Here is a 27,960-nt window from a genome sequence, read left to right on the forward strand (position 1 = left end):
GAAAACTGTACCAAAAATTCTTCTTAAAGTGCATATCAGTTTATCTAATCATATCTCTTCGTCATTTTTACACAAAACCAGTCTTGAAACTTTCTTTGTTTACAAAATCTATCGGAATGCGATAGTGGTTAATTCTCTGGATAAGTGTGTTTAAATAAACATTTATGACTCATCAGATATCTGTAATCAGGTACTCAATCTCCTGCTTCACTTTAGAGAAAATTCTTTTGTTATAAAAAAAAAATAGTTGAGATTAAGGTATTTGCGCTATCGCTGAACGCGACTACCGACGAGATTATGCGTGTAATGTACGGCATAATCGCATTTCTATGCATGTAACGGGCCGTGTAAGCGGGGAGGATTATCTAATGGGCGACACATGTTGAGTAACCCCTGCTGTATCGCCGGTATGAAGGACTTACTATGATCTGCGCGTCCCTTGACACTTCCTTGCACCTAGTCGCAACCATAAGTATCATTCTTTCATTCTTGAATAGAAATGAAAAAGCAATTAATCTCGGCCTTGATTTTAACCACAAGATCAACAAGAAAAACATTGAAATATAATCAAAATGAAGAGAAATAAACAAATATATATGTATGTATAAAAATTAAATTTAGCCATTTGATAACTGTTTTTATCAGACAGCCATGCAACATGTTGAATACTTACCTCGTCAATCATATCCTGGGAGACCCAACCTCACGGTAGTCATTCATACACACACACAGAACAAACCGCACACTCTTTCGACAGCCTTGAACACAGTCACACATGCGATAAACTTCTTTTGTTGCAGCATTTCGCAATTGTTCGTAACGTCACGCAAACGGGATCGGAAAATATTTCGGTGCAAGTAAGTATTGATAACGAAAATATTTAATACATAAATGACTTTCTTACAAAATGCTTGGGCATCTCAGTCAGTAATAGAAAACCACATGTACAGCTTTGGAACGATTTCAACTATTGTCGCCTATTTTTCGCCTTCATCTGAACCCTACGACTTTTCCCTACTCTCTGATTCATTTTCCCCCCTTTACTCTTGAAATCCTTCGTTCTTCCCCCTTTGCTCTTAAAATCCGTCGTTCTTCCCCCTTTACTCTTAAAATCCATCGTTCTCCCTCCTTTACTCTTAAAATCCTTCCTTTTCCCCCCTCTATTCCTTAAATCACCCGGTTTCGATGGCCTTTTGTATTCCGAAACGTCCGCGGAGCTGGTCCTCGTGTTTTTCTTGTTGCCCCGTTTTTTGCCACCGAAACCATACTTTGAGTCCTTCATTTTCTTCTTGGCTAAGGCCTTTGCGTCCATCCCTTTACGCTGGGGCTTCTTCTTGTCGTCCAGGAAATCAAGATCTTGTCTCGCACCCTTGCGATACTTCTTTACTTCCTCCAACATTTTCCTCTTCTCCGCGTGCTTTTTCAGTGTAGCTTCAACCTGCATCTGTTTGGCCACTTTCCTCTGCTGTCTCATCTGCCTGACCTTCTCTGATCGCTGTGCTATAGTCTGTTTCCTCGTCAGATCTTGCCTGACCTTCTGCATGTGAGAATCTGACTTTGCCATTTCAGCAAAATAGTCATCTGGCCTGGTTGTCGGTACGCCAAGATTCTTCAGTCTTGGGATACCTTCCAATACAGCTTCCTGAGCCTGTCTGTGGAACATCGTCTCCCTCCTGAAGTCATTCAAGACAGGATCGTCGGCAGGATCGTACTGAGGTAACTTCTTGTTCCCCTTGAGCTGACTCGACCGCCTCGTCTCTTGCTCCTGCATCTCCATCGCGAGCTCAGGAGCCAGCGGTGCTAGTCTGTTTATCATGTCCAACCTTTCTAGCCATGGCAGGGTGAACTTCAACGCGTCCAGTTTCTGTTTCATAAGATTCTGAAAAAGATTTCAACCGTTACGAGTCTTGACACGTTGATAAAACAACTTGATTATCTTATCATACTTGCCACGCAATTTTTGTGCTGTTTATGCGTCTCCTCGACGACTGTGTTCAGTCCGGGCTTCAGTAAACCACTGGCAAAGGCTTCGCGCAACTGTACACGTGAAACGAGTGAGGTTAGAGTGGACTTAATGTTTACGGCGGCATTTAGTGTATCGAATTGTTGGGTTTACGTACTTCTTCGTCGGAACTGTTGTACTCGGACTCGGATTCTGAGGAGTCTGCTACCTTCTCAGCCTTTCTCACCGACTTTTTCACCTTCATTTTCTCGAAAACTTAACGAATTATTTGAACATCCAGGTATCTACAACTGAAGCCTGCACGACTGCACGCTGAACTCCATCTACCGGGAAATATCTACTGTTCCCAACTGGAAATAACTTGCAAAATACAATGAAAACAATTAATAAAGTACTGAATTTTTAGTCCTTTACTTATTCCTACAAATCATGATAACCCAAGGACCGAAACACCAACGATACTCCACTCTAACCTCATTTTTTTACTATTATTGATCTTTTCTTGATAAATATCGCTAAACTGAGCTGTGTTACTTGTTAGTAGACAAATAAATCACTTCCTGACATTTAAAGGAGGCGTTTCGGTTGAAAATCGTATAAATTCGCGATTACGTCGAGTCATCGATCGGTATTGAAAATTGCGATGGTTTTCAATGATATTTTTAAACTCGATCGATTATTTTACAACTTGTCGACGCTACAGAGAACTGGCTCGACTATCTTATCACCTTATCTGCTAGAAACAGTGGTAAAATGATCAGAAAGTACATAACCAATCATCAAGCACGGTCAGTTCGGGCTGTGCGGCAGATCGTTACGCGGAAAGCCTTTGTAGCTCGAGCTCTGTCGTATTCTTGTGCTCTATGCCAGCATTTTTTGTCACAGCTGGCTAACGATAGCGAAACATCATGACGGATAGTGATAAGAAACCGATGTCACGCGTATTAAAGCTCGCCAACAAGTTCAACTGCTTTTACCTGTCTGGTAAGTGGAACTGTTTGTCTCGAGCGCGCGTTAACTAGCCGTTGTTCCCGCCTTTCGAAAACTAGGCTGATTATAACGTAGAACACGGGTTGCTTTGCGACCTGTCTACTGAGATATTGATTTCGAGTCTGTTGTGTATTCTTTCTGGTATTATTAACCAAATAATCATGGTTCCCCCGATTTCCCCGTGAAAAACGATATTTTATTCATAAAAATTCGTTACGAGCAAAGTTTCGTCCCCATCCTAGGTCCGATCGCCCCCTTTTTCCCCTAATAAATATTTTGAGTGGCTGAGGTTGTATACATATACATGTTTGTCAAAGTAGATGCCGAAAATATATCTTGTGTAATTAATTGTATAATATATAGAATAACTGAGATTCTCTGCGACATACAGACGAACACGGGAAATATTATATTTTCGAAGTATAATTATATACGAACTTTTCTACAAATTTTACGCGTTGCTCGTGTAAACACGTATTATTCGATCCGTTAATAATAATAATATATATTATTTAATTTTTTTTCATCGAAGCCCCGATTACTTTTTTGTGTATTATATTTATTTTTATGTTTTGCAATGTTAGTGCAATGGACGCGGAATACGCTGTGTGTGTGAAAAAAATAAAAAAGGAAAAGTATATAGTTATGTTTTCCTAACTTGGGATACATACCGCAGGGATTAGGTTCCTATAGTCTGTTTGATGTTTTAGGTTTCCATACAGGTGAATGCAGGGCATTCGTTGTCGATGGACAGCAAGTGGGGCTTGTGCGTCCAGATGTGATAAAGGAATTGCTAAACTACCCTCAGGTAACTCCGCAACCCTAGTTAGAGGGTTTTCCAAGAAGTCTTCATGGCTGTCTGTTTTCAAGGTGTTCCAAGTGCATCCGGAGTATGTGCAACTAAATCCAGCATATCGGGACTACGCCGAGAGGAGTGCCCGCGTGGACGAGGTTCTGAGGGAATGGCAGGCCGGTGGAAAGTTTGTAACGCTACGGGGCTGGAGAGAGGAGTGCTATGAAGTCCGCGCACAGTTCAACACACCTCCTCTGTTCAAAATGGACCGATCTGCTACATGTAAGCCCGAATCTCCTCTGAACCACCCATGGCTGTTCTTCGTTCATTTTTATCCTTGTATTCCTCCATAAAGACTAACACTCATGCTTCCCTCAGAAATTGGTTCACAAAAAGTATTTAGGTTAGTAGCACGCTTCGCTTTAAGGTCTAAATCAATAAATCGTATATCGTTTGTAATACCGAACAGAAGATAATTAAATGTTTACTTAGCCAATACAGTTCCGATGAGTTTGACCTTGACATTTGATGTTAAGGATGTTTTCCCGAGTAACCTCTATGGGGTTTCAGCGGTCGTCCGTTATTGCGTGCGAGGTTATTAACGCTAGGTTCACGGAACACTAAAAGCGACTATTTTACATGAATAAAAATAACGAGAATGTGTCTATCCAAATTTGTACACACCTTTACAATCTCAATGATCGTAATTTGAAAATATTCGAACGCGTCATTTAGAATCCTTAACAGATGACTTGACACAATTTTTAATTAAATTTCGTTGGTACAGCCTGATTTAACCGCGAGTAGATCAGGTTAGACTGGGGACTTAAATCTGAAGTTAAGGACTGCGGGTTTAAGTCTGGAGGTTGAGTCCAGGGTAGCCACAGTGGATGTCCTGTCCTTTTTTGTCCGTTACCTATCCAGTAACTGATATCGCCATAAACAGTAACAGTTGTTTGCCTAGTCGCGGTTTGATTATGATTAAATGAGGTCACCTTTCTAGGTCTATTCGGGATCCGTAAGTACGGCGTGGACATCAACGGGTACGTCAACGACCCGGTAAAGGGTCTCTCAATATGGTTGCAAAAACGTAGCCCAAACAAGCAGACCTGGCCAGGCTATTGGGACAACATGGTCAGCGGCGGATTAAGCGTAGGTTATGGCATCAACGAGACCGCTATCAAAGAAGCCGGGGAAGAAGCCAGCATCCCCAATAACCTCGTCGCAAAGCTGAAGAGCGCTGGCTGCGTGTCGCTATTCTTCGAAAGCGAAAGGGGCCTGTTCCCAAACACTGAATTTGTCTACGACCTTGAGCTACCACCCGATTTCGTGCCCAGCAACAACGACGGCGAGGTGGAGACTTTCGAGTTGCTTCCAGTCAACGAATGCCTAGAAAGGATATTGTCCTCGCACTTCAAGACGACATCAGTGCCAGTCGCTCTCGACTTTCTAATTAGACACGGACACATCACCGCCGAGAACGGTGAGTAACGCCCTCTATGCATATACAAGCTCATGAAACAGGCGCAACCCTGTTATGGCGTCCTGGGGTCCCAATCCTGGATACCATTTCGGGGTTCGAATCCCTACAGACGTGCAACGTTGCCCCTTTTTATAGTTCATAATTTTCTATAAAAAGAAGAAAAAAATGTATATATATTTTTGTAACATTTGCTTTCGGTTTGAAGGAAATGAATAACAGGTACTGAATATACAAGATACAAAGGGTTAAAAATGCAGCATTGGCGACTAGACAAAAAGGCAAGGTTGCCAGGTTGAAGGTGCAACGTTGCCAACTCTATTCGTGCAAAGTGTACAATGTCTGTAGAGATTTTGAGTCTGTATCTTCAAGGTGACGAAACTAATGGCTTGTGAACTACATTTCTGTTGCAGAGCCTAATTTTATACAAATCGTGGAACTGCTTCATGTACCCCTGCAGACCCTGTACAATCAACCACAAAAAAAGTGTAAAATAGCCACCAACGGTGAGGCGATCGAGTCCCTAGACAGAATTTAAGTTTAACCTAGATTGTAATTTAAAAAAAAAAATGAGAAAAAACGACGTTGGAATTGATTGAATTGAACACGATTGGGGTTGAAGCTTTCTTTTGTGGTTTTCTTGTATTCGGTCGATTCTTCGCAGATTTTTCTAGTGAATGGTGCAGTTTTTCGTATACGCAAAGGCTTGCAGATACGTTCAGAGAAATCCAGGTAGTGGGAGAGCGGGTTTTGTTATGAAATTCGGATTGGTTGTCGTTTTGGGAATTGTTTAATTAAATCGATCTGATGCGATTCAACGTTAATGGCGTCCGCGGGACGCTCGTAGGATCCATTTTGTTGCTATCGGGGTGAATATTATACAATGCTGGACGAAACTGTTCACACAGTACAATTTTTACGCTATAAGCACCCATAATCACAAACAAAAATTTTACCAAACGTTTAATTGTCGGAATAAATGATCTTTGTACATTTTAGTACATTGTGTAGCAAAACAATGCTAATATAAATTAAATTATATCAAAGTAGTAACAAAAATATTTTCCGTGAGTATCTGCATTAGCATACTCGTGTTTTACACCTTTTTGTTATTGCTTCTCATTTTAGTGATACTATTTTTTTTGTTGTTGTATAATGTACCAGAGTGTATAAGGTGTATGTATTGTAAAAGTGAAAGTTTAGTTTAATTTATTTTTCGGTTATACGTATTTGTGTGTGTTTTTTTTTTTTAAATTGTACCGTGGCCCAGTATTGTGTATCGGTAATGAAAGTATTCCACGAAAATTTTTGATCGCGTGTACGATGACTATAACGGTGGTGTAGGGTAGAAGATTTTTGGATCAGAGTCATCGCCGTTAGGCCGAGAAATTTCGTTGAGAACGACCTAATCGATTGCGAGCTTGTTGGCGTTCGATCTGATTTATTGTAAAATTTTATCCACAATACAGAAAAAAAAAAAGATACGATGTGTTCGACGAAACGATCTTCGAATTGCTTTTGGTTCACGTCACGCTACATCTTCCTTTTTTTTTTGTGTTTATCGATAGAACTGAATCTTGTTGCACAACAAAAAAGGAGCCGAGGAAAATAGTAATGATAATGATCATGATGATTTTTGTCGCCGACTGTACGAGAGAAAGAGAAAGAGAGAGAGAGAGAGAGTATACATTCGAACGAGATACAAATGACTTTTTGATGTAACAACATCGACGTTGAATTAGAAGTATTATATTAACGCAGCATTCCAGACACATAGATTTAAACGTAATTAAACGTAAAACGTTTTTGAATTCTAAGCGACGGGAAAGGTAACAATAGTTTTTCGCATAATCGAACTTTTGTACTAACGTTTGTGATCGAAGACTTTTGTACTAACGTTTGTAATCGAGACTTTTGTATACTAAACCAAAAGAGAGAGAGACACGTAAAACACACGAAAAGACAAACGCAAGGACTCGTGCGCTTTTCTCTGATCAACCATAAGTGCACGAGTCGACACTACAGTGGGCAGTAATATCCTGATATTCTGCGTAGGATTATAAACACAAGACAACATTCACAGTATTATCGAACGTGAATGCACACAGTATACCGTTTTGATATGTTGTAACGAGGAAATTTCATAGACGAACTCTTGTCGACGTATGTGTTCTTGTAACCCAGCTATGCTACCAACGAAAAATGCTTAGGACCTAGCATTTTCTCTTGATAACCACTGTCCAAACAATTTTTCACTTTTATCTTCTCGAGAACCAGTAGACGATTCTTTAATATTCAAGAAAAATCACTTTTTCAACTTTAGGAACTTTTTCTGGGATAACTGTAACAGCCATGAGGATGATTCTTATTTAGAATGATTCTACATACTGTTACTAATATAATGAATTTCTCAAAAATTGAGCCATATTCAAAAAAATGATTTTGGGATTCACACTGGTTGTCGAAGTGCAAAATTGCTGTTGAACAGTGCAAAGTCACCGAGAGTGGGAACAAAGGTGTTCGTATTGTTCATTCTATGTAACGTAGCTAGAGTTTTTATCAGACCGTGATAATCATGAAATTGCAGTATAGTTCTCATTCTTCCCTCCAGTATGTTTTCCAAACAGAAAATTTGAAAACAGTCGAAACGTTAAATGTAGCTAAAACCGATAGGTATTTCGTTGACGTAGACGCTTTTCCGTTGCTTCGTCACTGTAAAGTGTGATCGAAGTATTCTAAGCGTAATAATGTTTAGTTTTATTGGAACTAACAAGAAGGAGTTTCGAACAAGTATAACCCTCGTGAGGTGGATAATTTTGAAAATTTTATAGCAGCTAGGGCTAGATCCACTGAAATCCTTATGTTCAAAATTTTGTCATAATTCACATTAAACTTGTTGTAATAGATAATGGAGATTGTGATTGAGATATTTGTGGTTCCGGATCAAAATGGACCCACTCTGATCTGATCCACGTTGTTTTTGCTCGAATAAATGTCGATTTGAACTGCCGAAAAATTGGAATTTCTGGAATTAGGATATTTGTGGTACTGGGTCAAAATGGACCCACACCGCGCCGTCCGAGGGTTAATACTTTTCTAACGAATGATTCTAATAACATACTAGTCACACTCGTCGCCGTCTTATACTTTTAAACATTAATCTGGTCATGAAATTTAGTTTCTACGATCCGCGTTCGTTTTTAAGAGGGGATTTAATAATTAATTAACAATTTTCCTCTGTGGCGCCATGACTGTTTCGTGATAGTGCTGATGGGTACGGCTGGCCATACTGCTTGACTCGCATGGAATGATATAATTGTCAACGAATAGATTTCATCCGGATTCTTCGACGTCATCGCTTCGTTCAGTGTGATCGATTGATTTCGTTAACGATTATTCACTGTTTGTATTTTTTAATCATTTATGAAATAAAGAAAAATATATAAATAAATAAAAAAAATGAGGACGAACAATGCGAGGGCGGATTGCTCGATCATTCTCTCATTCGTTGTATTATACGAGTGTATTACGGATTGTACTTAATCTTTTTCACCGATTCTTTAGAAGCGTATCGAATTATTAACATATTTCTCTGTTATTAGATATAATCATGTACCGATCATTAAAATAGCAGGAAGAAAAGGGCGAATCAATTGCAAAATGATATTAACATAACGAGTATATAATTCAGATGCTTTGTACTTTACGAATGTATTCCTTTTTCAGTTAATGTAAAATAACACATGCAATAATAATAAACTAATGTTAACAGACCAATGTTACAGTTCTGCGAGGAAGAATTAATTTGAAATAAACTTCCAACTAATTACGCTATTATCATTCATACAACCAACCCTGCAAGTCTTCACGCATAAACATTTCATTAGGGTATGTACATTTAATTAATAAACATTTGTCTACGTGTACTGAAATCCAACCACAGATTGTTAACAATTTAATAACTAAAAGCAGAGATTTGTATTTTAAAAATTGTATCTAGAATTTAAAATAATTATTTATTATCCAGTACCACGAATAAAATTAAAATAAATTGTTTTCTTTTATCTAAAAAATAGTTTAGTATTTTTTCTTTGAATTTTACCTATCTGTAATTGAATTTCAGTGTATAATACATAATTTTAAAAAAGCTGAAATTATTTTTATGAAAGCATCCTCAGTGGAAATTAAATGAACCTGAAATGAAAAATGACCTAGCATGGTGGGGGTAGCATGCAAAAAATAGCAATAAAATGGAGCTTGGTGGGGAGGACCGACTTTGTCAGTAGAAACAAAAATCGAGCGAATCAGTTTCCTTTTAAACCGTGTGGAGGAACAATACTTTATCGTCGGGTCCGAACCACTTCCGGTTAAAATAAATCCTGAAATTTTCAACGCGTTCCGTGTTGACTGTTCATAGTGCTCTTATTTTTTATTTTATTATTCGTTCAGCCCGAAGAAAATTGTGATTTACCACTCGTATTTTTTTTTTTGTTTACAGGTATGGTAAACAAGTAGCATAATTCAATTGAAACCTAAGCGAGTCACATGTTTGCGAAGCTGGTGTCACTTGTCGGTTACAATTTTGTAAATATTTTGCGCGTGACGGTTGCACCATGTTGTGAAACTTTTCCTTACACGTGCGTTAGATTTTGGATTACAAAAACATCTAAAAAAATTGTTTAGTGTCACGAATTAAGAAATTTTTGTTGTATCTACTAGTTAAAATTTTTGTTAAATATTGTGTTAACGTAATTGTAGTTTTCGTTGTTCTCTTTTCAAGGTGTTTATGTTCTTTTTTATTTCATAGTTAATTTCCGTCTGTGGTCTCTATGGCATTCTCGCTGAAACATTTTCCATCATCTTTAACAAAAAGTGTATTGTGTCTTGGATATGCAACAGATTTCGTGATCGGTAAGTACTTGCACTAACTTTGCATTATTTATTAACATTTTAATTATTGCTGTATAATAGAACACAATCCTTTCTATTAATAATACCCCACTTATTAATAATTACGTGCAAACGATCCATATAAAAATCATGTACTTTGGTAAAAGCAACATTATTTACATTATAGAATTCTTATTACTTAATTTTTGCTTGCACAAAAAACAATTTTGGCGCAATTAAGTCATGCTTTAAGGATATTAGATCATCAGTTACTAGCCTAATATTTTTTTTAAATATTCAAATTATCGATACACAAAAATTTCGATTTGATCTGAATCGACGTTCGAATTTTGGCGCGCATCCGCAACACTATGATAAGCACTCAGACAGTACCCCGGTAATGGTATCTCCAGTGTTTAAGAAATACACAAGTGTCAATTTCAAAAATGTCGGTCACACTGAGCAGAAGAGTTTTAACCAATTTTTGTGAATATCATCTCAGAAAATTTCCAATACGAACGAGGGTGATTAAATTCAGCACCACAGCGAAGTATAACAAACCTAACCTAGACAGCAAGAACGATCCGGCTTCTGAAACAATTTCTGCCGCAGTGCTGAAATACTTTGGCGGTCCTCTGGTTGTGGATCATTTTGAGCCTCCAAAAATATCACAACCGAACGAAGTAAGTTCGCAAAATAAAAATAAACCACGTGGAAAAAATCTGAGACCAAAATGAAAAATAAGAAATATTATACCCCTGGTCCTGAACACTAAATCAGAACAATGATTTACACCGCCAGGTCGTCGTAGACGTGCAGTATAGTACCCTGAGTGCATCAGACGTCTTGCTAGCCGACAATTCGTACACCTTTCAACCAAATTTGCCAATGATACTTGGTCAGGAGTTTGCTGGCAAATTGGTCCAGGTTGGAGAGGAGGCACAGAAAAGTGGGTACAAGGTCGGGGACAAGGTGGTTGCACTCAACAAAGACTGTTTCGGGGGTCTCAGTGAACAGTGCATAGCTAACGTCGAAGTAAACAACTTTGTTCAACTGATCATCCCTGTTTTTATACAATGAAATACAAGCAACCCTTGCAGGACATTTGGAAGCTACCAGCCGAGGTTAAGACCATTGATGCAGTTAGTCTGATCGATGACTATGTCACGGCAATGCTTGCATTAGAGAGCAAAGTTATCCTCCAGGAGGATGATATCATTATTATTAATGTGGGGATGAGCAGCATTGGCCTGGCTGCTGTTGACCTTGCTGCTAATGTTTACAAAGCTAAGGTTAGACCCTAAGCACTAACAAGAGACATAACAGACCCAGATACACTAATTCTGATGAAATTTATGGGTGGCATAGTTTCTGAAAAAATGTTTAACATGTATTTATTTTTATCTGCAATTTCTGGGTAAAATTTTGTCAAAATATGTTAAGAGGTAGAGGACTGTTAGAGCAATCATTGATCCAGGTGATAGGGGTCTGTGCTACCGAAGAAGGGGCAGACCTAGCCAGAGGCAAGGGTACAGTCCTCGCGACCTTGAAATACAAGGAAGGCAAGGTAATGAAACAATTAGAGGAGATAGCAGCTGAGAAAGACATTAAGGCTATTTTTGCTGATGCTGATGGGGAGCACTTGAAACAAGTGATGAGCTGGTAAGATGATAAGTGTCTACAGTGAATTGGTAATTTAAAAATCACAATGATTCTTACGCGAGGCTTTGATCAGGTAATGAATAGTGGCAGCAGGTGTGTCGTGTTTTCAGCTTCACCAGTATCTACAAAAGCGGCGCGACAATGAAAGACTTGTTGCGAGACGACAACTTTGCTGTAGTTGTACATCACTTATCTCGCGAAGGTATAAATCGATAAAATAATTCTTCAAGTATAGGATAACTTTATTTTTTATTAATAACTATCTTCAAGGCCGGTTAATAATTGCTGGATCAACTGCGACCATAACGGAGACCGATGCGGATCGTTTCAGGGTAACTGGGTTCAGTTTGAGAGAGTACAAGGAAAAGAAACCCGAGGAATATCGGTACACACATTATTTTCATAAATGGAGGGATTGTTATTTTATGTTTACTCTGTTTGTTTAAATCAGTCAAGCTGGCGACGACGTTCTACAATTTTTCGAGGAGGGTCACATTAAACCCACCTGCGCGCTCACTGTCGGACTGTGCAATATAAACGATGCAATGGGTTTCGTACATAACAGCAAATCACCTGGAAAAGTGAGTGACTTGTAGGGACAGACTTGAGATAAAATAAAAATGAATTGTTCAATTCACAGGTCATAGTCGATATAAGGAACAAGGAAGATAAAGCAGAATTAGTGAAGAAAGAATAATGCGAAAGACTTATTACATTAATAAAATACATGACATTGTTAAAAGTGTTACACAGAAATTCTGTTAACGAAGCAGATAGAGGAGCGCTTTATCAAGCCTGTTCATTAATTAATTAGACCACATTAACGCACTGTACAGTAATAAACTATTTTTTACGCCTCTACAACAAAAAATAGCGTTTCTATTATTTAGTTAATTTTGTCTGTAACGTCGCGTGAGTTGGGACGTAACGAGATGCTCGGGAGCAGTCGAGGCTATTGTATTAGAGATCTCATTGGCTGATATGGCGCTGTCATCTAGCGGTTGGGCGTGGAAGTATAGTACTTCCTCCTTAGCATCGTCTCTACGATTTAGCCAATAGGGTTGGAGATAAAATTGCTTTCACCGATTTTTAAAGTCTCGTTGTGTTTTATAAATAACGTGACATTATGGGGGGAAGGTTCTAGGCCGTAAAGCAATTACTTTTTAGTATTCTAAAATGTTTCCTTCAGTCCTAACTTAATTATAAGTGCCACAAGAAAATATAAATGTTGCTTATTTTAGAAATAGAGTAGTACTACCGAAGAATTTTGATCGCATTTTTCCCATGATCATTTCCAAGGGTCCACGTGGTGCTCAACGAGACAACAGAAAATTGCACGCATACGATTGTTCCTCGGTAGCGGCGTACCAACTGGGCCGCGGTCATTATCGGTTGCCCAATGTCCTTTTATCGAAACTAGAGCGTTTTGTTGCGGCGCTACCGAATGGCGATCGAAACCCGAAGTAAAAGTCCTGAGAACGTTCGCTCGTCAATTATAAATATGTTCCCCGAATGGTAGCAAAGAATTTTGCATTAGCATACACCGATTTCAGCTGGCCAATAAAACTGTGGTTGCGGCAACAGTGACACTAAAAATCAAAAATCAAATTCTCACCGAACTAGCTACACCGACATGGTTGAAGTACATCAAATTCTTCAAATTGAAAATTCGACCGTTCTCCAAATTAAAATTCTCAACAATTGATATAATTTTACAATTGAAAATTTTATTTTTTCAAAGTTAAATATCTCAGGAACTAAGGGCGGTACAGAAAAATGGTTTTCGGATTCGCGTTCAGCACGAGAAACCCTACAAGAATTGCCGGTTGCTTTTTGAAAGGAAAAAGGAATATCTGACTGACATAATCTACAAATGGATTTGAACAGCGTGGGTGTTGTCGACTAACAACGGCTAACTTCGCTGAAGGCAAAATCGGACGGCTTTATCGTTCGATCTGGCAAAATTGTTTTTCTTTTATACATGGTTGCGCGGTCCAGTTTTTGACCTGATTATTTCATCGCGCGAAGGTCACCTTGAAAATTTATATAGGCGAGGAATGCGGAGCGCATTCCGGAGGTGCGTTTCGCGCTTCGTTCCGAGACGAAGGCCAATTAGAACGCCTTCGTATCGTTAATCATATGGCCGGGCCCGGGGTTCAAGGTAGCACCCCCCGGGGTAATCGTGGGTGTGGTATAGCGCGCGATTTCAAAATTCAATTGTCCAGTCCGGCTACGGGTATATATGTATCGGTCTCTCGGAGTCCTTATGTAAATGTTGCTTTCTCTAGAAAACCTTGCGACCGACGGTGTCACACACCGGCGGTCTGGGGGGAGACGGAAAAATTACGAACACTGCTTTTGCCTGTATTTTAACGGTGATTTATGTCCCGCATAGTCCGCCGGTTTCTTTCGACCGGCAGGCCGGTCACTTCGTCATCGATTTAGGTATTGTGCCGATTTCTTTCGCAACGTTTCTTGCTCTTTTCCTGCCGCGGTCAGATCGACGCTCAATATGAGATCTTTTCGCGCCGCCATGCCGAGCCGAGCCGCAGCGCGCACCGATCGAACGATTCCGTTAAACTGCATTCCGTACGAGTGATTCTAATTGCATTAGGCTGGCCACTGCCTGCAGGGGGCCCTTCCACGAATCGCAGAATTGATTGACCCTTTACATTTCCATTTTTATCGAATCTATAGCTGACAGACTTAATCAATTGAAATTGATTCGGTATACCCTGGAAAAACACGCTCGCAGTTTGTCTCGGCAAAGATTGCACATTTTTTAGTCGTTAAAATACCTCATTACTGTCTTTTTTTATTTCAACGAAAAGATAATTTCATTCGCTTCATTTGTACGTCTCCCTAATTGAACTGGGAGAACATTCAGGACCTCATTACACTCTAATTATTTAGACTCAGATCTAAGCAGATATATTCTAATCGGATTGTTTCGACCTAATGGGGTCCATTTAGGCCACCGTTGGGTCCCTGTAAGATTCTAATTTGGTCTCCAGCGAGAATCCAATAAAAATGGCTATTCCGAAAGAAAGAAACCAAATTGTGACCGTTGTTGTTTCTAACAAGCGCAGCAGTGGGAATCTATTAGGTTGGCAAGAAAGTAATTTCGGTTTTCACTAATGGATGGCTTTATGTTTTGTTTGATTGACTTCTGTTAACGTTGCATTTGTTTTCTTTCTGACATTTCATAACTGCATCTTTTATGTTACTTTTGAAGCAAATTACACGTAATTTTGATTAAAATTGTTAGTTCTGTGTCAATTTGAACATGGAGTGCAAAAACGAACATTATAGGCACATATTGCTTTTTTATTTCCGTAGAGGTAAAAAAGCTGCCGAGGCTCACAAAGGTATATATGAAGTTTATGGTGTGGATTGTTTAACAGAACGCACGTGCCAGAATTGGTTTAAAAAATTCCGTTCTAGAAATTTCTGAAGTTGATGATGACCAAATGAAAGCCATTATTGAATCGGATCGTCATATAACCGTCCGAGATATTGCAGACAGGTTAAGTGTCTCGCATACAACTATAGAATATCGTTTAAAAAGTCTCGGAATCGTTAAGAAGCTCGATATTTGGGTTCCACACGAATTGAAAGAAATTCACGTAACGCAACGCATCAGCATATGCGATATGCATCTCAAACGAAATGAAATCGACCCTTTTCCGAAGCGAATCATCACTGGTGATGAGAAATGGGTTGTTTACAATAACACAACTCGAAAACGATCATGGTCCAAGCGTGATGAATCAGCCCAAACCACGCCGAAAGCTGAATTGCACCCAAAAGAAGATCATGTTGTCAGTTTGGTGGGATTACAAAGGTATTGTGTATTTTGAGCTTCTCCCAACGAACCAAACCATTAATTCAGATGTTTATTGTCGACAACTAACAAAACTGGCTATAGCAATCAAAGAAAAACGGCCGGAATTGGCAAATCGCAACGGAATCGTGTTCCACCATGATAACGCTAGGCCACACACATTTTGGTAACACGTGAAAAGTTATTGGAGCTTGGTTGGGAAGTGATGTCACATCCACCATACAGCCCTGACATTGCACCATCAGATTATCATTTATTCCGAAGTTTACAAAACTCTTTGAATGGTAAAACTTTCACTAATGACGATGGTCTGAAATCGCACTTGAATCAGTGTTTCACCGCAAAGGATCAGAAGTTTTAAGAGCACGGAATCATGAAGCTACCAGAAAGATGGCAAAAGATCATGGAACAAGGTGGAAAATATTTTATTGATTAAAGTTCATTGCTTCGATAAAAAAATTGGATTCTATTTCACCTAAAAATACCGAAATTACTTTCTTGCCAACCTAATAAAATCGGTGAAAACGTCCCTGGTATTGCGCTCGGCCGTAGCACGTTAGCCGCAGAGATAGATACGCGATCTTTCAATTAACCATGCCGGTGGAAAGAGGAATCGCGGACGATCTGCTTGCCAGATGTCGGGAGGTGGAGGGAAATAAAGGTCCCCCGGCGCGGATCGAAAGGACAGGTTACATAATATCCATCGGCCGACGGCAAAAAGTCACAGCTTCACGGGGGAGACTTTCTTGTCGGACTCCGGGACGGTCTTCATTCTTTGTGCAGAATTGGCCCCCGCCGAAAAGAAACGCGTCCCGGCGACACGTATCGCCGGCCGATTACAACCCGTTGCTCCCCTACCCGATTCCGTTATCCTCGAAGGATCGCCGAGTGGCGAAATCGCGCCGAAAATGGCACCGCGAGTGCGATTCCTGACGTAATTCTGGCGCGCGATTGGCACAGAGGAATTAAATCCGTCCGAAGAAATCGATAACTCCGTTCCTTTTTTTCTCGGACCTCGATTGGGGGGCAGACAACGCTATACTGAAACGTTTACTTAATACTGTAACGCCTGGTCGAGCCCTCTTTCAACAAATTTCTACACTGCAATTATTCCAGAAGTGACCATGGTAAAAAAATTTTATTGTCTTTTCTCAAGAATGTAATATTGTGTGAATTCGTCTGGTGATAGTGTACGTCTCGACGAAGGCAGCCATGTGCTTTATAGTGACCTTCAAAGTCACACAAGGTCAGCAAAAAATGAAATAGATGAGGTATTTTGTGAACTATGTATGGCGTATTATTTTGTAAAGTATTCGGAATATTTCTTTCAGATTTGACTTTGCGTGACCTTGAAAGCCACTGTAGCCATTTTCTTTAAAGAATGTTGAAGATACTGAGGTGTGACCGGTATCGGAACGTATGGGGATGTTTTGCGACACTTATGTGTGTCGTTATGAATAATTTTTGCTGGGTACGGTATCGAGAGGTGATAATGGAGGATTCGACGTGTAGATCGGGTAGATCGATCGCGGATCGAGCGCCGCTTGCAAAACAGGAACGAGATCTGCTGGATATCAGAGAAACAGAGGCGAGTAAGTACGTGGCGGCGAACGAGTGGGAGAGCTTACGACAGTCACATATCCGCGTGGCACTTACACGGCATTTGTCGCTCTGTCCGCAAGAACGATAAAAGGAAATGGCCTCTGGTGCTGCGTATCTGTACAATCACTCCCGAGACCGCGGTTCACCCAGATATGCTAATATGATTAGAAAAGAGCAGGGGAGCATTTACAACGCTTTTCTTTCGGGCCGACCGGTAAATTGCTCGCCGATCACGGGCCACACAAGTGTGACACTCTACGTCTCACGATTAAAACAATCATTAAAAATTCAATTTTTTAAAAAATTATGAAAGGTCTACAGAAAAATATTCAACCCTAATTCCAATCACTTGCCCAATTATTTTTAATTTCTTAAGGAGGGACAAGTCTCCATCTCTTTGCAATTTTGTTTATTTATTGTTGCTTCTCATGCAGTGCAAAATTTGTTTTTTTTTTAGTTGGACAATAGACCAGAGCATTTCTACTACAGATTATTATGTTTGCAAATTATGAAACTGTAAAATTGATTTTTGGGCCAGAAATGGCACCTTGGTCCATCGTGCAACATTTGTTGCCATTCTCTTTCAACAGTAACGTAACACCTCGAGCTCGGCGACAGGGAGATAGTGTGTCCAACAGATGTGTCCGAATCTCTCGCATTAACCGTCTGCCCTACCAGCTATATTTCTCAGCTATCAAGACATCCTTTTAATTAGATCTTTCGCATTAACTCGTCCGAGAAAATGTCGCTAGAAATCGGTGTCATAACACGATTGCAGAGCTGTCGGTGACATTTAGATTCTTTTTGCTCGATCAAAACTGTGCGAAAGTTCAACCGCTTCGCGTAATTAACCTAATTAAGCCAATCAGCTGCCATCCTATACAGGTGGATGGTGTCATCCTTCCACTACATTCTATAAAAATTTCGTCGGAAAATTCATACAATTAACAAAGTTACACTTCCCAATAGACACCCACTTCATAGTAACAATAAAAATCTTCTTAAAAAATTCACAACTCGCACAATTTGGATTAAAAGTTACCTCAACGTCTACACAAACTCATCGAAAAAGAGTACCATTTTACAAACAAAAAATTGGTACAAAAAAGTACCAATACAAACAACGTTACACAATTTTAACACAGACCTGCACATGCGATGTGTTCTTTCCGAATTTTTTTTACTGAAAAATATTTCTTTTTCCGTCGAACAAAAATACAGTTGGTCACATAAATGTCATGGTAAAGTACTGAAAAAATTTCGAAAGAATCGACAGTGTGGTTGTCTCAAAAAAAAAAAAAAAATCGGAAAGATCAAAGTGCGATTGAATGGTCAAAAGTGGCAAGTCCACGACGCGTCCCGATCTCGTCGACGATTGATTAATGATCGTCAACGTAACCGAGTGAAAGTGTTATCATCTGGCAACGCTCTCCGAGAGTGATACTGTCCGAGGGTCGATCTATGCGCTGGTAGGACCGATTGGCACAACAATACGAGGCCAGCCCGCGGTCCCTGCATAACATTAACACCGGTCTGTCGTAACTTTATTATCGTTGTTGACTGCAACTGCGGCGAGGCATTGAAAAGCGATCGTAATTGCCAGCGCCATTCGGCGTTTCTAACCCCGCGCTCGCCAAACAGCCGAGAATTAATTTCGCCCGTTTTATGGTGGAGATAATGGCACCGGTGATTTTCTAATTTTGTAATTTACGGGAAAAGCGGGCCCATTACACGCAGCAGGAATGTTTACACCATTAACGTCTCCGGGGACCAATTTTTCAAAGTAAAAAGGAATGATTTAATTTTACGCAGAAAAAATACCAGGGCTTCCATTCGACAAATTTTTTGCCTCTACTGTTCAGAAATATTGTGATCAACGATTCTACCAGAGATTTTAACTTTTCCTTGTCTGGAATCATTTTAATGAAATAAAACCTGAACATGGGTCAGTGTCCCTGAAGAGGTTGAAAGTAAGGTCGTATTTACGATTTTTTCGTAAGGAAAATATGAGCTGGATATTTTTGAAATTTTTATGGCAATTAGTCTTACGTTCAAGGAATATGTGCTAATTTTTTCGTTGAAAAGTATGCAGCAGGAACGAAGATATAAAAATAGTTATGCGTGGCTGCACGTGGTCGATGATTCTGGTCCGCGTCTACACGGTGCTAATATTTCCCGTGCGATATCGACTTTCGTCGAGGACTCGGATCGGTCTGTATCCCGACACCGCAATTAGGCACAATTAAGACAGCCTGGTATAATTAAAATATCTCGGGTCTGCCGACGCCGTTCTAATTATTACACAAAAGCCGATCCCGGGGCTCTAATGTCGCCGCGCGTAAAAAGAATCCGATCCCCGTCGCCACGGGAATCGGTGTTCTCGCATACAACGAACCGTATTAAACCTGGCCAACGAAGGCAGAGAAAGGCGGCCACCCACCGGCTTACACAACAAGCTTTGCTCCAGTTATTAGTGTATACTCTTTTGCGGGTCGGCCGACCTGACGAACCGTGGCGCGACAGGATTGTCATTCATCTTGGGGCACCGGGGACTGTTCAACACGCTTAGGAAACCATCGAGAATGTACAACGTGTGAAATCGTTGCTGTACACGGCCCTGTAATCCCCTGTTTCCTACCTGCTCCTCTTAAAAAACGTTTCGGACAATGTGCTGCAGCAGTTTGACTGGTCGGAGTCCCATATGGTGTCACAATCTTGATTTGGTGCTGATACTTCGTCGTACTCTAGGTAAGATTATGTCTGAGGCAGCTGAAAGTCAGCGAGAGGATAGATTAAATCTAATGCGTGTTCAAACCAGGCCCAACTCAAACATACGCCAACTCAAACACATCCTAATTCAAACATACCCCAAATCCAAACACACACCAGCTCAAACGTGTCCCAACTCGAGCATATCCTCACTCAAACAAACCCTAACACAAGCACACACCAACTCAAACAGGTCTCAACTTGGTCATACCCTAACTTAAACACACCCTAATTCAAGCACACACTAGCTCAAACATGCCCCAACTCAAACACACACTAGCTCAAACGTGCCCCAACTCAAAGACATCTTAATTCAAACACACACCAGCGCAAACATGCCTCAACTCAAGCACATCTTCACTCAAAAAAACCCTAACACAAACACACCAACTCAAACAGGTCTCAACTTGGTCATACCCTAACCTAAACACACCCTAATTCAAGCACACACTAGCTCAAACATGCCCCAACTCAAACACACACTAGCTCAAACGTGCCCCAACTCAAACACATCCTAATTCAAACACACACCAGCTCAAACATGTCTCAACTCGGGCATACCTCAACTTAAACACACCTTAATTCAAACACACACTAGCTCAAACATGCCCCAGCTCAGGCATAATCTATCTCGATCATAACGTGGCACAAACCAGAACTAATCTGGATTTGATCAACAACTGTTACAAACCTGATCAAACATGGCCCTAATGAAGACCTGATTCAAACCTGGCCTACATCCGACCTGGATCTGCTTCAGGATAGACCTAACTCAATTTCTACTTAATCGGGATAAAAATAAAATTCGGGATAAATTATTGGTGCGTTAATGTTTTTCACAGCAAGGAACAGATATTTCCCTTGTTGGACTATCAAAATGATTACACAGAGATTATCGTGCCTCGTCTGTACTTTCGCATAAACTATGTTTGGAGAACGAACTACATGCATACAAGTGGAACATTTGATACGAATAACAGACATTGCCGAAATTACAACGTTCGTTCTTCGCTGGCCAACAATTACCTGAAACGTACGGCTGTGGGGAGAGAAGAAATGCAGGCCAGTGAAAGAATCGATAACCGATACTTTCCTAAAGTTGCCGAGGTCAATTTAACATCGCTGCATTATGCAACGCGTGATAAAACTGTCGCGCATATAAAAGATTAAACAATTCCGTAAATCGTGTCCGCGACTTTTCCTAAGCTCGTCTAATCGATTCTATTTTTACACGGGAGGAATCCGAGGAATTCCCGAGTGCAATCGGCGCGTGCGATGATTGATTCGAGAACAATAGATCGATAGAATCCGTTGCGTTAAAATGGGGAAAAAAAAGAATTGATTAGACGGCATTGAGATAACACGATGGAATTCGTACTTTTCCTGCGAGACTGGACACGAGAGCGAAACGAAAATAGAACAGACAGGAAGGTGGAGAGAAAGAGAGTGCCGCAACAACAGGCCAAGAAATCAGCTGAGAAAAGTGCGAGGGAAAAGTGAGCTGGATGGCCTTCGCGACAATTCACTCGTTACCTCTTGTTTCGCCGTTCGAATTCAGCTCCGCGAGCAAGACCAATCGACTTTCCGTCAATTCCGCCCTCCTGCCTGGAAACCAGTCGCTCGTAGATCACTTTCAGCGAAAATAAAATCGCTCCGAGCACGGCCGCTCGAGCCACTCTCTCTTTCATCCCCTAACCGAGCCAGATTTTCCATTCCTCGCGTTCTGAACAATAACCCGGTACCGTGGAACACAAACAACAAATTTTAAATCATTCACAAAGCCTAGAATACGATTCCTAGACTATTATAACATTTGAATAAACAAGTCTGCAAGAACAATACAGCAAGATAAAAATTGTGAACGTGCCATTTTTAAACGAATTTTCATGCGTCGACAAATTGATGGATAATTATCCCAATTTTGGTTATAGCGACGTACAAAAATTCACCAATGTGGTTCAAATACGTCTGCATAAGTATGCAAAGTTTCGTGAAGGTATCTCAATCGGTTTTCGCGAAACAAATTCCCAAAGCCCAGCCTCACGAGACTCTCTGATACCCGAAAATTGAGTAAGCCTCTGGCAGTCATTTTTCCCCTTCCAGGAACAATGTCACCGACCGAGTGAGTGACAACAGGAGGCATCAACAAATTTCCAAAGTGTCCACAAAATTTTTTCTCCAATCGGCGCCCGGTATCCTTGGAATTGGTGCCCCTACCACAGGTCGTCGATGACAGAATCGGCAAGAGGGAGAAGGAGAGAATGTGTCCATCGGAGTGAGAGAGAGAGAGAGAGAACGGCGGACCGAGAGTGAGAGAGGGAGAGAGAGAGAGAGAGAGAGAGAGGTAGTAAGAGTTCCAGGCAACAGGGAGGCACAGCGCTCGCGAGAAGGAGAGAGAAGGAACGGATTTCGAGCTAACAGGAGGGATAAGAAACCCATGCACGTACTCGGTTTCCAGTGGAACGATGACTTTAGTCTGACGATCGCTTCCACGGAGCGAGGTTGACGAATCCGGACGTGGATCCTGGCGGACGGTGATCTCGTGGTTTCCCCCCCGGAGACGAGGGTCTCGTTTCCCGATCTCGATCTTTTCTTTTTCTTTTTTTTTCCCCCTCGGGAAGTGTTCGCTCAGTGCAAACCGATTTTAGGGTGCACCGACAGTCTCCTCTCTCTCTCTCTCTCTCGAGTCGAGTTAATTCGTCGAGCGGATATTTCCTGGCTACTCTGAGGGACCTCTGGATGATCCTCCAGCGTTGAAGGAAGGTCCACACGGAAGAGGATCCATCAGCGAGGCTCGTCGACACGGTTAGAGCCGGTTAGGTTCGTGCCGGTCGTCCGATCGTCGCGGCACGTGCCGGTTTCTACGCTCGGCCTAGGAATTCGTGACTCGAAGAAATCGTCGACGTGTTCTCTGTGCAATCACGGTTATTTTCGTGCCTGCGAACAGCTCGCGGGGGAGGGAGGCCGCCCGGAGAGAGAAAGGGAAAGGGAGGAGGGAGAAAGTGTTTACCGGCGACGGATATCTCAGGTGGATAACACGATCGGGAATCGTCGAGACGGTCCACGGCGCGGGGCAAGGATAAATCGGGGTTTTGTGTTTCGGTGGTGTCGGATCCCGACGCGAAGCCCGGCCCGAGGATGCTCGCGCGAGACTCACGTGTCCGGATAGAATGAGTTGTGCCGACTGTGAGGAAGCCCTGTGCGTTAACATGCGCGTCATCCTGCGTGCGTCTAGGGACCGATAGCCTACCACCGTCTTGTAGACACTGTGCTGTAGCCGCTCCGCTGATCGCGCAGGGGTCGTCGAACGAAGATCGATCTACCGGCGACCAGTCATCGACGCTTCCAGGATTCCTCAGGTAACGTTCGTTTCCCCGTCTAAGTCCTGCAATTTGAAAAATAGTTGCGTAGGACGTGCTTGAGAATTTCAGTTGGCTGTTAGACTGACTGGAATTAGGACAGTTGGGAATTTGCTGGAAACAATTTTTATTCCACCCTCGTCCCACGAAAATATATCACAGTAATCGTGGAGTCATTCAGAATATTGGCTGAAATGAATTGGGTACTCCAAGTGTCCTCTCTGAATTCTCGAGTATTCAACTCATGGTCTCCCAAGACTCCAAACTACTCAACTCATGGACTCCCAAAATTTTGGAGTATACTTAAGTCATGAACTTTCACAGTTCCCAATATTCAACTCTCATGGATTCCTAAAACTCTGAAGTACTTAATTCATGGTCTCCCAAGACTCCAAAGTACTCAACTCATGGACTCCCAAAATTTTGGAGTACACTTAAGTCATGAACTTTCACAGTTCCCAATATTCAACTCTCATGGATTCCTAAAACTCTGAAGTACTTAATTCATGGTCTCCCAAGACTCCAAAGTACTCAACTCATGGACTCCCAAAAATTTGGAGTACACTCGATTCATGGACTTCCACAGCTCTCAATACTCAACTCTCATGGATTCCTAAAACTCTGAAGTACTTAATTCATGGTCTCCCAACACTATAAAGTACTGGACTCGGTTCATGAACTCTCAGTACTTTTGAATACACAACTCGTGGCCTCCCAGGACCCTGGAGTATTCAACCGATGAACTCCCAAAACTTTTAAGTGCCCCACTCAACGGCTATGCCCTCGGGACTAATCGTAATGAGAATTTAGGGATTTCGTAATTTTTCAAAGACAAGAATATCTCGTTGAAGGACAGATTCGCGCGTCCCGATCGATCGAAGATCCCACAGGCGAACCGAGCGAATCCCCCCAGGTTAGATTGTCTTCATACAGTCATCAATCAGTGACACTGTCGAGGCACGCTTTCTTAATGCCACACCGCGGCCCGTTGCAGCTCGCTAAACAAAAATAAAGATTCCACGCCGCCAATCAGCGATTCCTTGCGCAACAGGTGGTTCGCCTAAGTGTCGGCCACGCGGATTCACATATGGAGATCGCGATCCCGCGAAAAAGAGGCGGCGGCGATCCTCGCGCACGTACTCTTAATCGTAGCAATAAATTTACTTGGAGCGTACACACCGTGTCCCATCGATGATTCTTTTTCTACTTGATTGGAGACCGGGTATGTGTGCGTGCGCGTGTGTGTATGCGGGGAGGGGACAACCGGGAAATGTACACAAGGTATCAAGCTAGTTCCGCGTTAATTTACCACATTGGTTTTTTCGTCGTTCGACCGGGATTTATGCAAACACAGTCGCTCTGTTGGTCGGAGATCATTTCTGGAGCAACACAGGGTAATTGATTGCTCCGAGTTGCGCCAATTTCTGAACGCGATCGGACAGGGAAACCTGTGTCTGGTTAATAGCGGGTTTCGTGGAGGTCTGCGCGCCTCCGTACGCAGAACGCTGCAATTCAAAGATGTCTGCAGGCTAACATATACATCTTGATCATTTTCAAGCACCGGCGGCAGGGATGACTTCATATATCATGGCTAATGGTATTCCTGAACTGGGGGTTCCGTAACTTGGGTATTCACAAACTCTGGGAGTCAATGACTTGGGTATTCCCAAACTCTGGGAGTCCATGACTTGGGTATTCCCAAACTCTGGGAGTCCATGACTTGGGTATTCCCAAACTCTGGGAGTCCATGAGTCGAATACTGTTCTCCAAATTTTTGAGACTGCAAGAGTTGAGTACTTTGGCATTTTGGGAGTCCCTGAGTTGAGTACTGAACTCGGTGAGTCCAGGAATTAATTAGAACTTGTGCTTTCAAAAAAAGATGAATGTGATGAAATGCTATTAAATGTTCAGAAAAATGAGACGATTTAGATAGACTTGTGATATTGGAATACTCATTACGTCGTGCCGTTATGGCATTAATTGCCGCAGCTCGATCCGCGTTAGAATCATTAAAATTGAATTTATCGTCGAGCAAACCGGTACATTTATGTGACATGCTCGTGCATGAGGGATCCGATTTTAATTACAATTAAATGACTCCGGCCTGTCCACCGTCCCTCTCTCTTTCTCTCTCTCTCTCTCTCTCTCTCTCTCTCTCTCCCTCTCCCTCTGTCTTTGTCCCTCGCGTTTTCTGCATTGATTTACTGGCGCATTCTTTGACGTGGCTGTGATAGGGACAATAATACGCAAGTATTGCTTTGATTTATGGTGACTCGCCACGAAGTGAAACGGAACTCTTAGATTTCTCGCAGTTAGATAACGTCACGAGAATGCTTTCTTATTTACGCTGCGAGGAACGCAACACCGATTGCAAATCGAGCGCAATGCATCTGGCGAATCTCGTACTGCAATTGTTATCTAATCGGGACAATAAATATCCCGGTTGAAGGCAACCCTATTTACAAATTCTGCCATCCTATGCATCGATCCTGAAACCCGACGCACAAACTCGAACCTTAACAATTCAAAAACAGAAAATTAATCATTTTCAATTTCCTTTAACCAATCTCACTTGCTTAAAGAAAATATTTACAATTATTCATCAGCGCTGTAAATCATTTCGAAAAAGTTTGTAGAGTTGGGTATGGACGTTTCCGGTTCCCAGGCGTGTTATTAATTTCTAGAAATAGGCGCAGTGCTAATTAACCAGCGGTAAATGAAAGCGATCACCGTTTTCACCGGTTGAACGGTCGCATTATCGCGCTCGGTCGTGTAACTATTTGTTGTCCTTGGTGGAAAATCTGTTCCGATGCTCGCCGGAGCGAAACGGGAAAAAGGAGGCATCATCGCGTTGCTTTCTACCAATTAGAAATCAGCGAGCCAACCGATTGCCTGGGAACGATCCCGTATCCTCGGGCAGACGATTTTTTTTTCAGCCTGCTTCGTGAAATGTCTATTTAAATGCCAGACGTCTCGATCACAAATGTGTGCGAGGAAAACGCTGTTGCAATTTTTCTGCCGGCCTGCTCGTCGCCTTGAAACGGTTTTCGGCCGGCCGAGTCCTTGTTCGCTTCGATCCTTTATGTTCTGAATTATGTATCAAATATTTACTCACGGTGAGAGTTGCTTCAACAATTTTTTTTAGAATGTTTTGCTGCACAGTACTCTAAACGTCGACTCCTACAACTGGAGAAAAAACCAACATCTCAAAAACTACTTCACCAATTCGACTGAAATTGTGCGAACATCTTCAGCATATACGTGGCAACAATTATGCCAAAGGAAATTTTTATTAAATTTTTATAGTGTCTTAAAACGAGAAAAGTCGAAAAATCGAAATTTTGCCACCATTTCTTGAATTTGCAATATTTTTTTTCCTTTTTTTGGACTGATCCTAGCCAGAGGCCTACCACGTCAGTGTGATTTGGATTTTTTAAATTGGGATAACCAAAACAGCTGAAATCGTGTGGAAAACGTGACCCTACTTTTCTTCTGTCGTACCCAAGTTCTAGACATTATCCTGCAGCCAATTTTGATTATTTCTCGGCCAAAAAAAATTGTGGCCACTGTTGAAAGTTACGTAAATATACAGGCATAAATTTTATGTCGATATCTTTTACCAAATGTTGATAAAAAATTGGCAAAGTTGCTTAAAAATCACCTGTCATAGTCGAGTGCCCCCATTAATTCGCAGTGGTTTATATCGCGGACGTTGTGTTTTATGGACCAAATGATTGCGCGAAGGATCATAAATATTATCTATCCCCAGAACCGCGCAGACTTCCGGGGGACTAGCATTTATCAGGGGGTCGCGCGCAATTCATAGTCGCCGCGGCCGTGTGTTTTCTTTTGCGCCACGTGGAGCACAATGAAGCCCACACGTAATAGACGAGATACCGTAAATACCATTGTTCGGCTGTTTCAATTTATGCGTTAAATTCGATACAATAATTTATTGTCCGGCCCGGTGAATGAGCCCCTTTCTCCACGGGGCCCGGGGACCACACTCGTCGAACCGGTTTACACTGTGAATCGTCTATTGAATTATCGAGCGGCTCGCCGGGGAAACGATTTCCATTAATGAGGAACTATTCCTCGATAGTAATGACGAGACAACACCAATCACCGACACAGCCGAGTGAATCATGGAAACGAGGGAATTATCGATACCGTTGGTTTCGGCAACAACATCCGCCCGGCCCAAACATTGGCGTAAAGCGCCTCTGAAATTAATAAATAATCGAATTAACACAAGAATGGCGACACCACTTTCCAGTATTAATTTGACGAAGTGAAATCAGCTTCGAAATTTCTTTCCCAAATATTTCACGTCTCCAGAGGCCGGTTTCACTTCATTAAAAAATACTCTGGCTTCTCATATTTGACTCAAAAATATTTCTAAAGCAGGTTTCAGTTTGTCAAAAAATACTGGACCCTCCTGCTTCCCTCAACAATATTTCAGAAGCTCGAAGAAAATATTTCGGGGTCAAAGGACGGTCTCTCTCCTCTAGAAAATATTCCACATGTTCAAAAACTGGTTTCACTTCCTCAAAAAAGATTCCGGAATTTTTAAAGCGGGTTTCACCGTGGCCAATTAATTTTTAACGA

At 41.5% G+C, this 27,960-nt stretch overlaps 4 protein-coding genes across 7 annotated transcripts in view; 3 read left to right on the plus strand and 1 right to left on the minus strand.

The window, feature by feature from the left end:
• Positions 1 to 862: 862 nt before the first annotated feature.
• LOC143359117 (putative rRNA-processing protein EBP2 homolog) lies at positions 863 to 2,360 on the minus strand. The gene is made up of 3 exons (XM_076796833.1): positions 2,121 to 2,360; positions 1,951 to 2,037; positions 863 to 1,879 (listed from the first exon to the last, which is right to left on the minus strand). The coding sequence occupies exons 1-3, from the start codon at positions 2,205 to 2,207 to the stop codon at positions 968 to 970; spliced, it is 1,086 nt and encodes a 361-aa protein (XP_076652948.1). The 5' UTR covers positions 2,208 to 2,360; the 3' UTR covers positions 863 to 967.
• A 392-nt stretch (positions 2,361 to 2,752) lies between these two features.
• On the plus strand, positions 2,753 to 9,050 carry LOC143359118 (uncharacterized). The gene is made up of 5 exons (XM_076796834.1): positions 2,753 to 2,947; positions 3,664 to 3,761; positions 3,824 to 4,028; positions 4,750 to 5,229; positions 5,640 to 9,050. Exons 1-5 carry the CDS (start codon positions 2,872 to 2,874, stop codon positions 5,762 to 5,764), a joined length of 984 nt encoding a protein of 327 aa, XP_076652949.1. The 5' UTR covers positions 2,753 to 2,871; the 3' UTR covers positions 5,765 to 9,050.
• Positions 9,051 to 9,486: 436 nt separating this feature from the next.
• Positions 9,487 to 27,960, plus strand: part of LOC143359112 (uncharacterized) — a 65,223-nt gene continuing 46,749 nt past the window's right edge. For 2 of the 4 annotated variants that reach the window (XM_076796798.1, XM_076796801.1), the window contains exon 1: positions 22,711 to 23,352. The gene's annotated coding sequence lies outside the window, so the exon portion shown is untranslated. Of the gene's footprint in view, positions 9,864 to 10,033; positions 10,138 to 22,710; positions 23,353 to 27,960 lie in introns of those variants that run through there. The other 2 variants (XM_076796799.1, XM_076796800.1) reach the window with 2 other exon arrangements.
• LOC143359237 (quinone oxidoreductase-like protein 2) lies at positions 10,503 to 12,649 on the plus strand. The gene is made up of 8 exons (XM_076797039.1): positions 10,503 to 10,799; positions 10,918 to 11,151; positions 11,217 to 11,408; positions 11,594 to 11,778; positions 11,889 to 11,980; positions 12,049 to 12,163; positions 12,230 to 12,359; positions 12,419 to 12,649. Exons 1-8 carry the CDS (start codon positions 10,563 to 10,565, stop codon positions 12,473 to 12,475), a joined length of 1,242 nt encoding a protein of 413 aa, XP_076653154.1. The 5' UTR covers positions 10,503 to 10,562; the 3' UTR covers positions 12,476 to 12,649.

Source organism: Halictus rubicundus, chromosome 11 (assembly GCF_050948215.1).
Source record: "Halictus rubicundus isolate RS-2024b chromosome 11, iyHalRubi1_principal, whole genome shotgun sequence".
Classification (NCBI taxonomy): Eukaryota; Metazoa; Arthropoda; class Insecta; order Hymenoptera; family Halictidae; genus Halictus; species Halictus rubicundus.

What these genes read in the sequence shown, in the direction of transcription:
- LOC143359117 (XM_076796833.1), bottom strand. Translation starts at nt 2,207, where the DNA reads ATGAAGGTGAAAAAGTCGGTGAGAAAGGCTGAGAAGGTAGCAGACTCC. An exon ending in ACAACAGTTCCGACGAAGAA is followed by an intron (nt 2,038 to 2,120) that starts GTACGTAAACCC and finishes TCACGTGTACAG; the next exon opens with TTGCGCGAAGCCTTTGCCAG. An exon ending in AACAGCACAAAAATTGCGTG is followed by an intron (nt 1,880 to 1,950) that starts GCAAGTATGATA and finishes AATCTTTTTCAG; the next exon opens with AATCTTATGAAACAGAAACT.
- LOC143359118 (XM_076796834.1), top strand. Translation starts at nt 2,872, where the DNA reads ATGACGGATAGTGATAAGAAACCGATGTCACGCGTATTAAAGCTCGCC. An exon ending in AATTGCTAAACTACCCTCAG is followed by an intron (nt 3,762 to 3,823) that starts GTAACTCCGCAA and finishes TCTGTTTTCAAG; the next exon opens with GTGTTCCAAGTGCATCCGGA. An exon ending in AATGGACCGATCTGCTACAT is followed by an intron (nt 4,029 to 4,749) that starts GTAAGCCCGAAT and finishes TCACCTTTCTAG; the next exon opens with GTCTATTCGGGATCCGTAAG.
- LOC143359237 (XM_076797039.1), top strand. Translation starts at nt 10,563, where the DNA reads ATGTCGGTCACACTGAGCAGAAGAGTTTTAACCAATTTTTGTGAATAT. An exon ending in CTAATGTTTACAAAGCTAAG is followed by an intron (nt 11,409 to 11,593) that starts GTTAGACCCTAA and finishes TCATTGATCCAG; the next exon opens with GTGATAGGGGTCTGTGCTAC. An exon ending in TTGAAACAAGTGATGAGCTG is followed by an intron (nt 11,779 to 11,888) that starts GTAAGATGATAA and finishes TCGTGTTTTCAG; the next exon opens with CTTCACCAGTATCTACAAAA.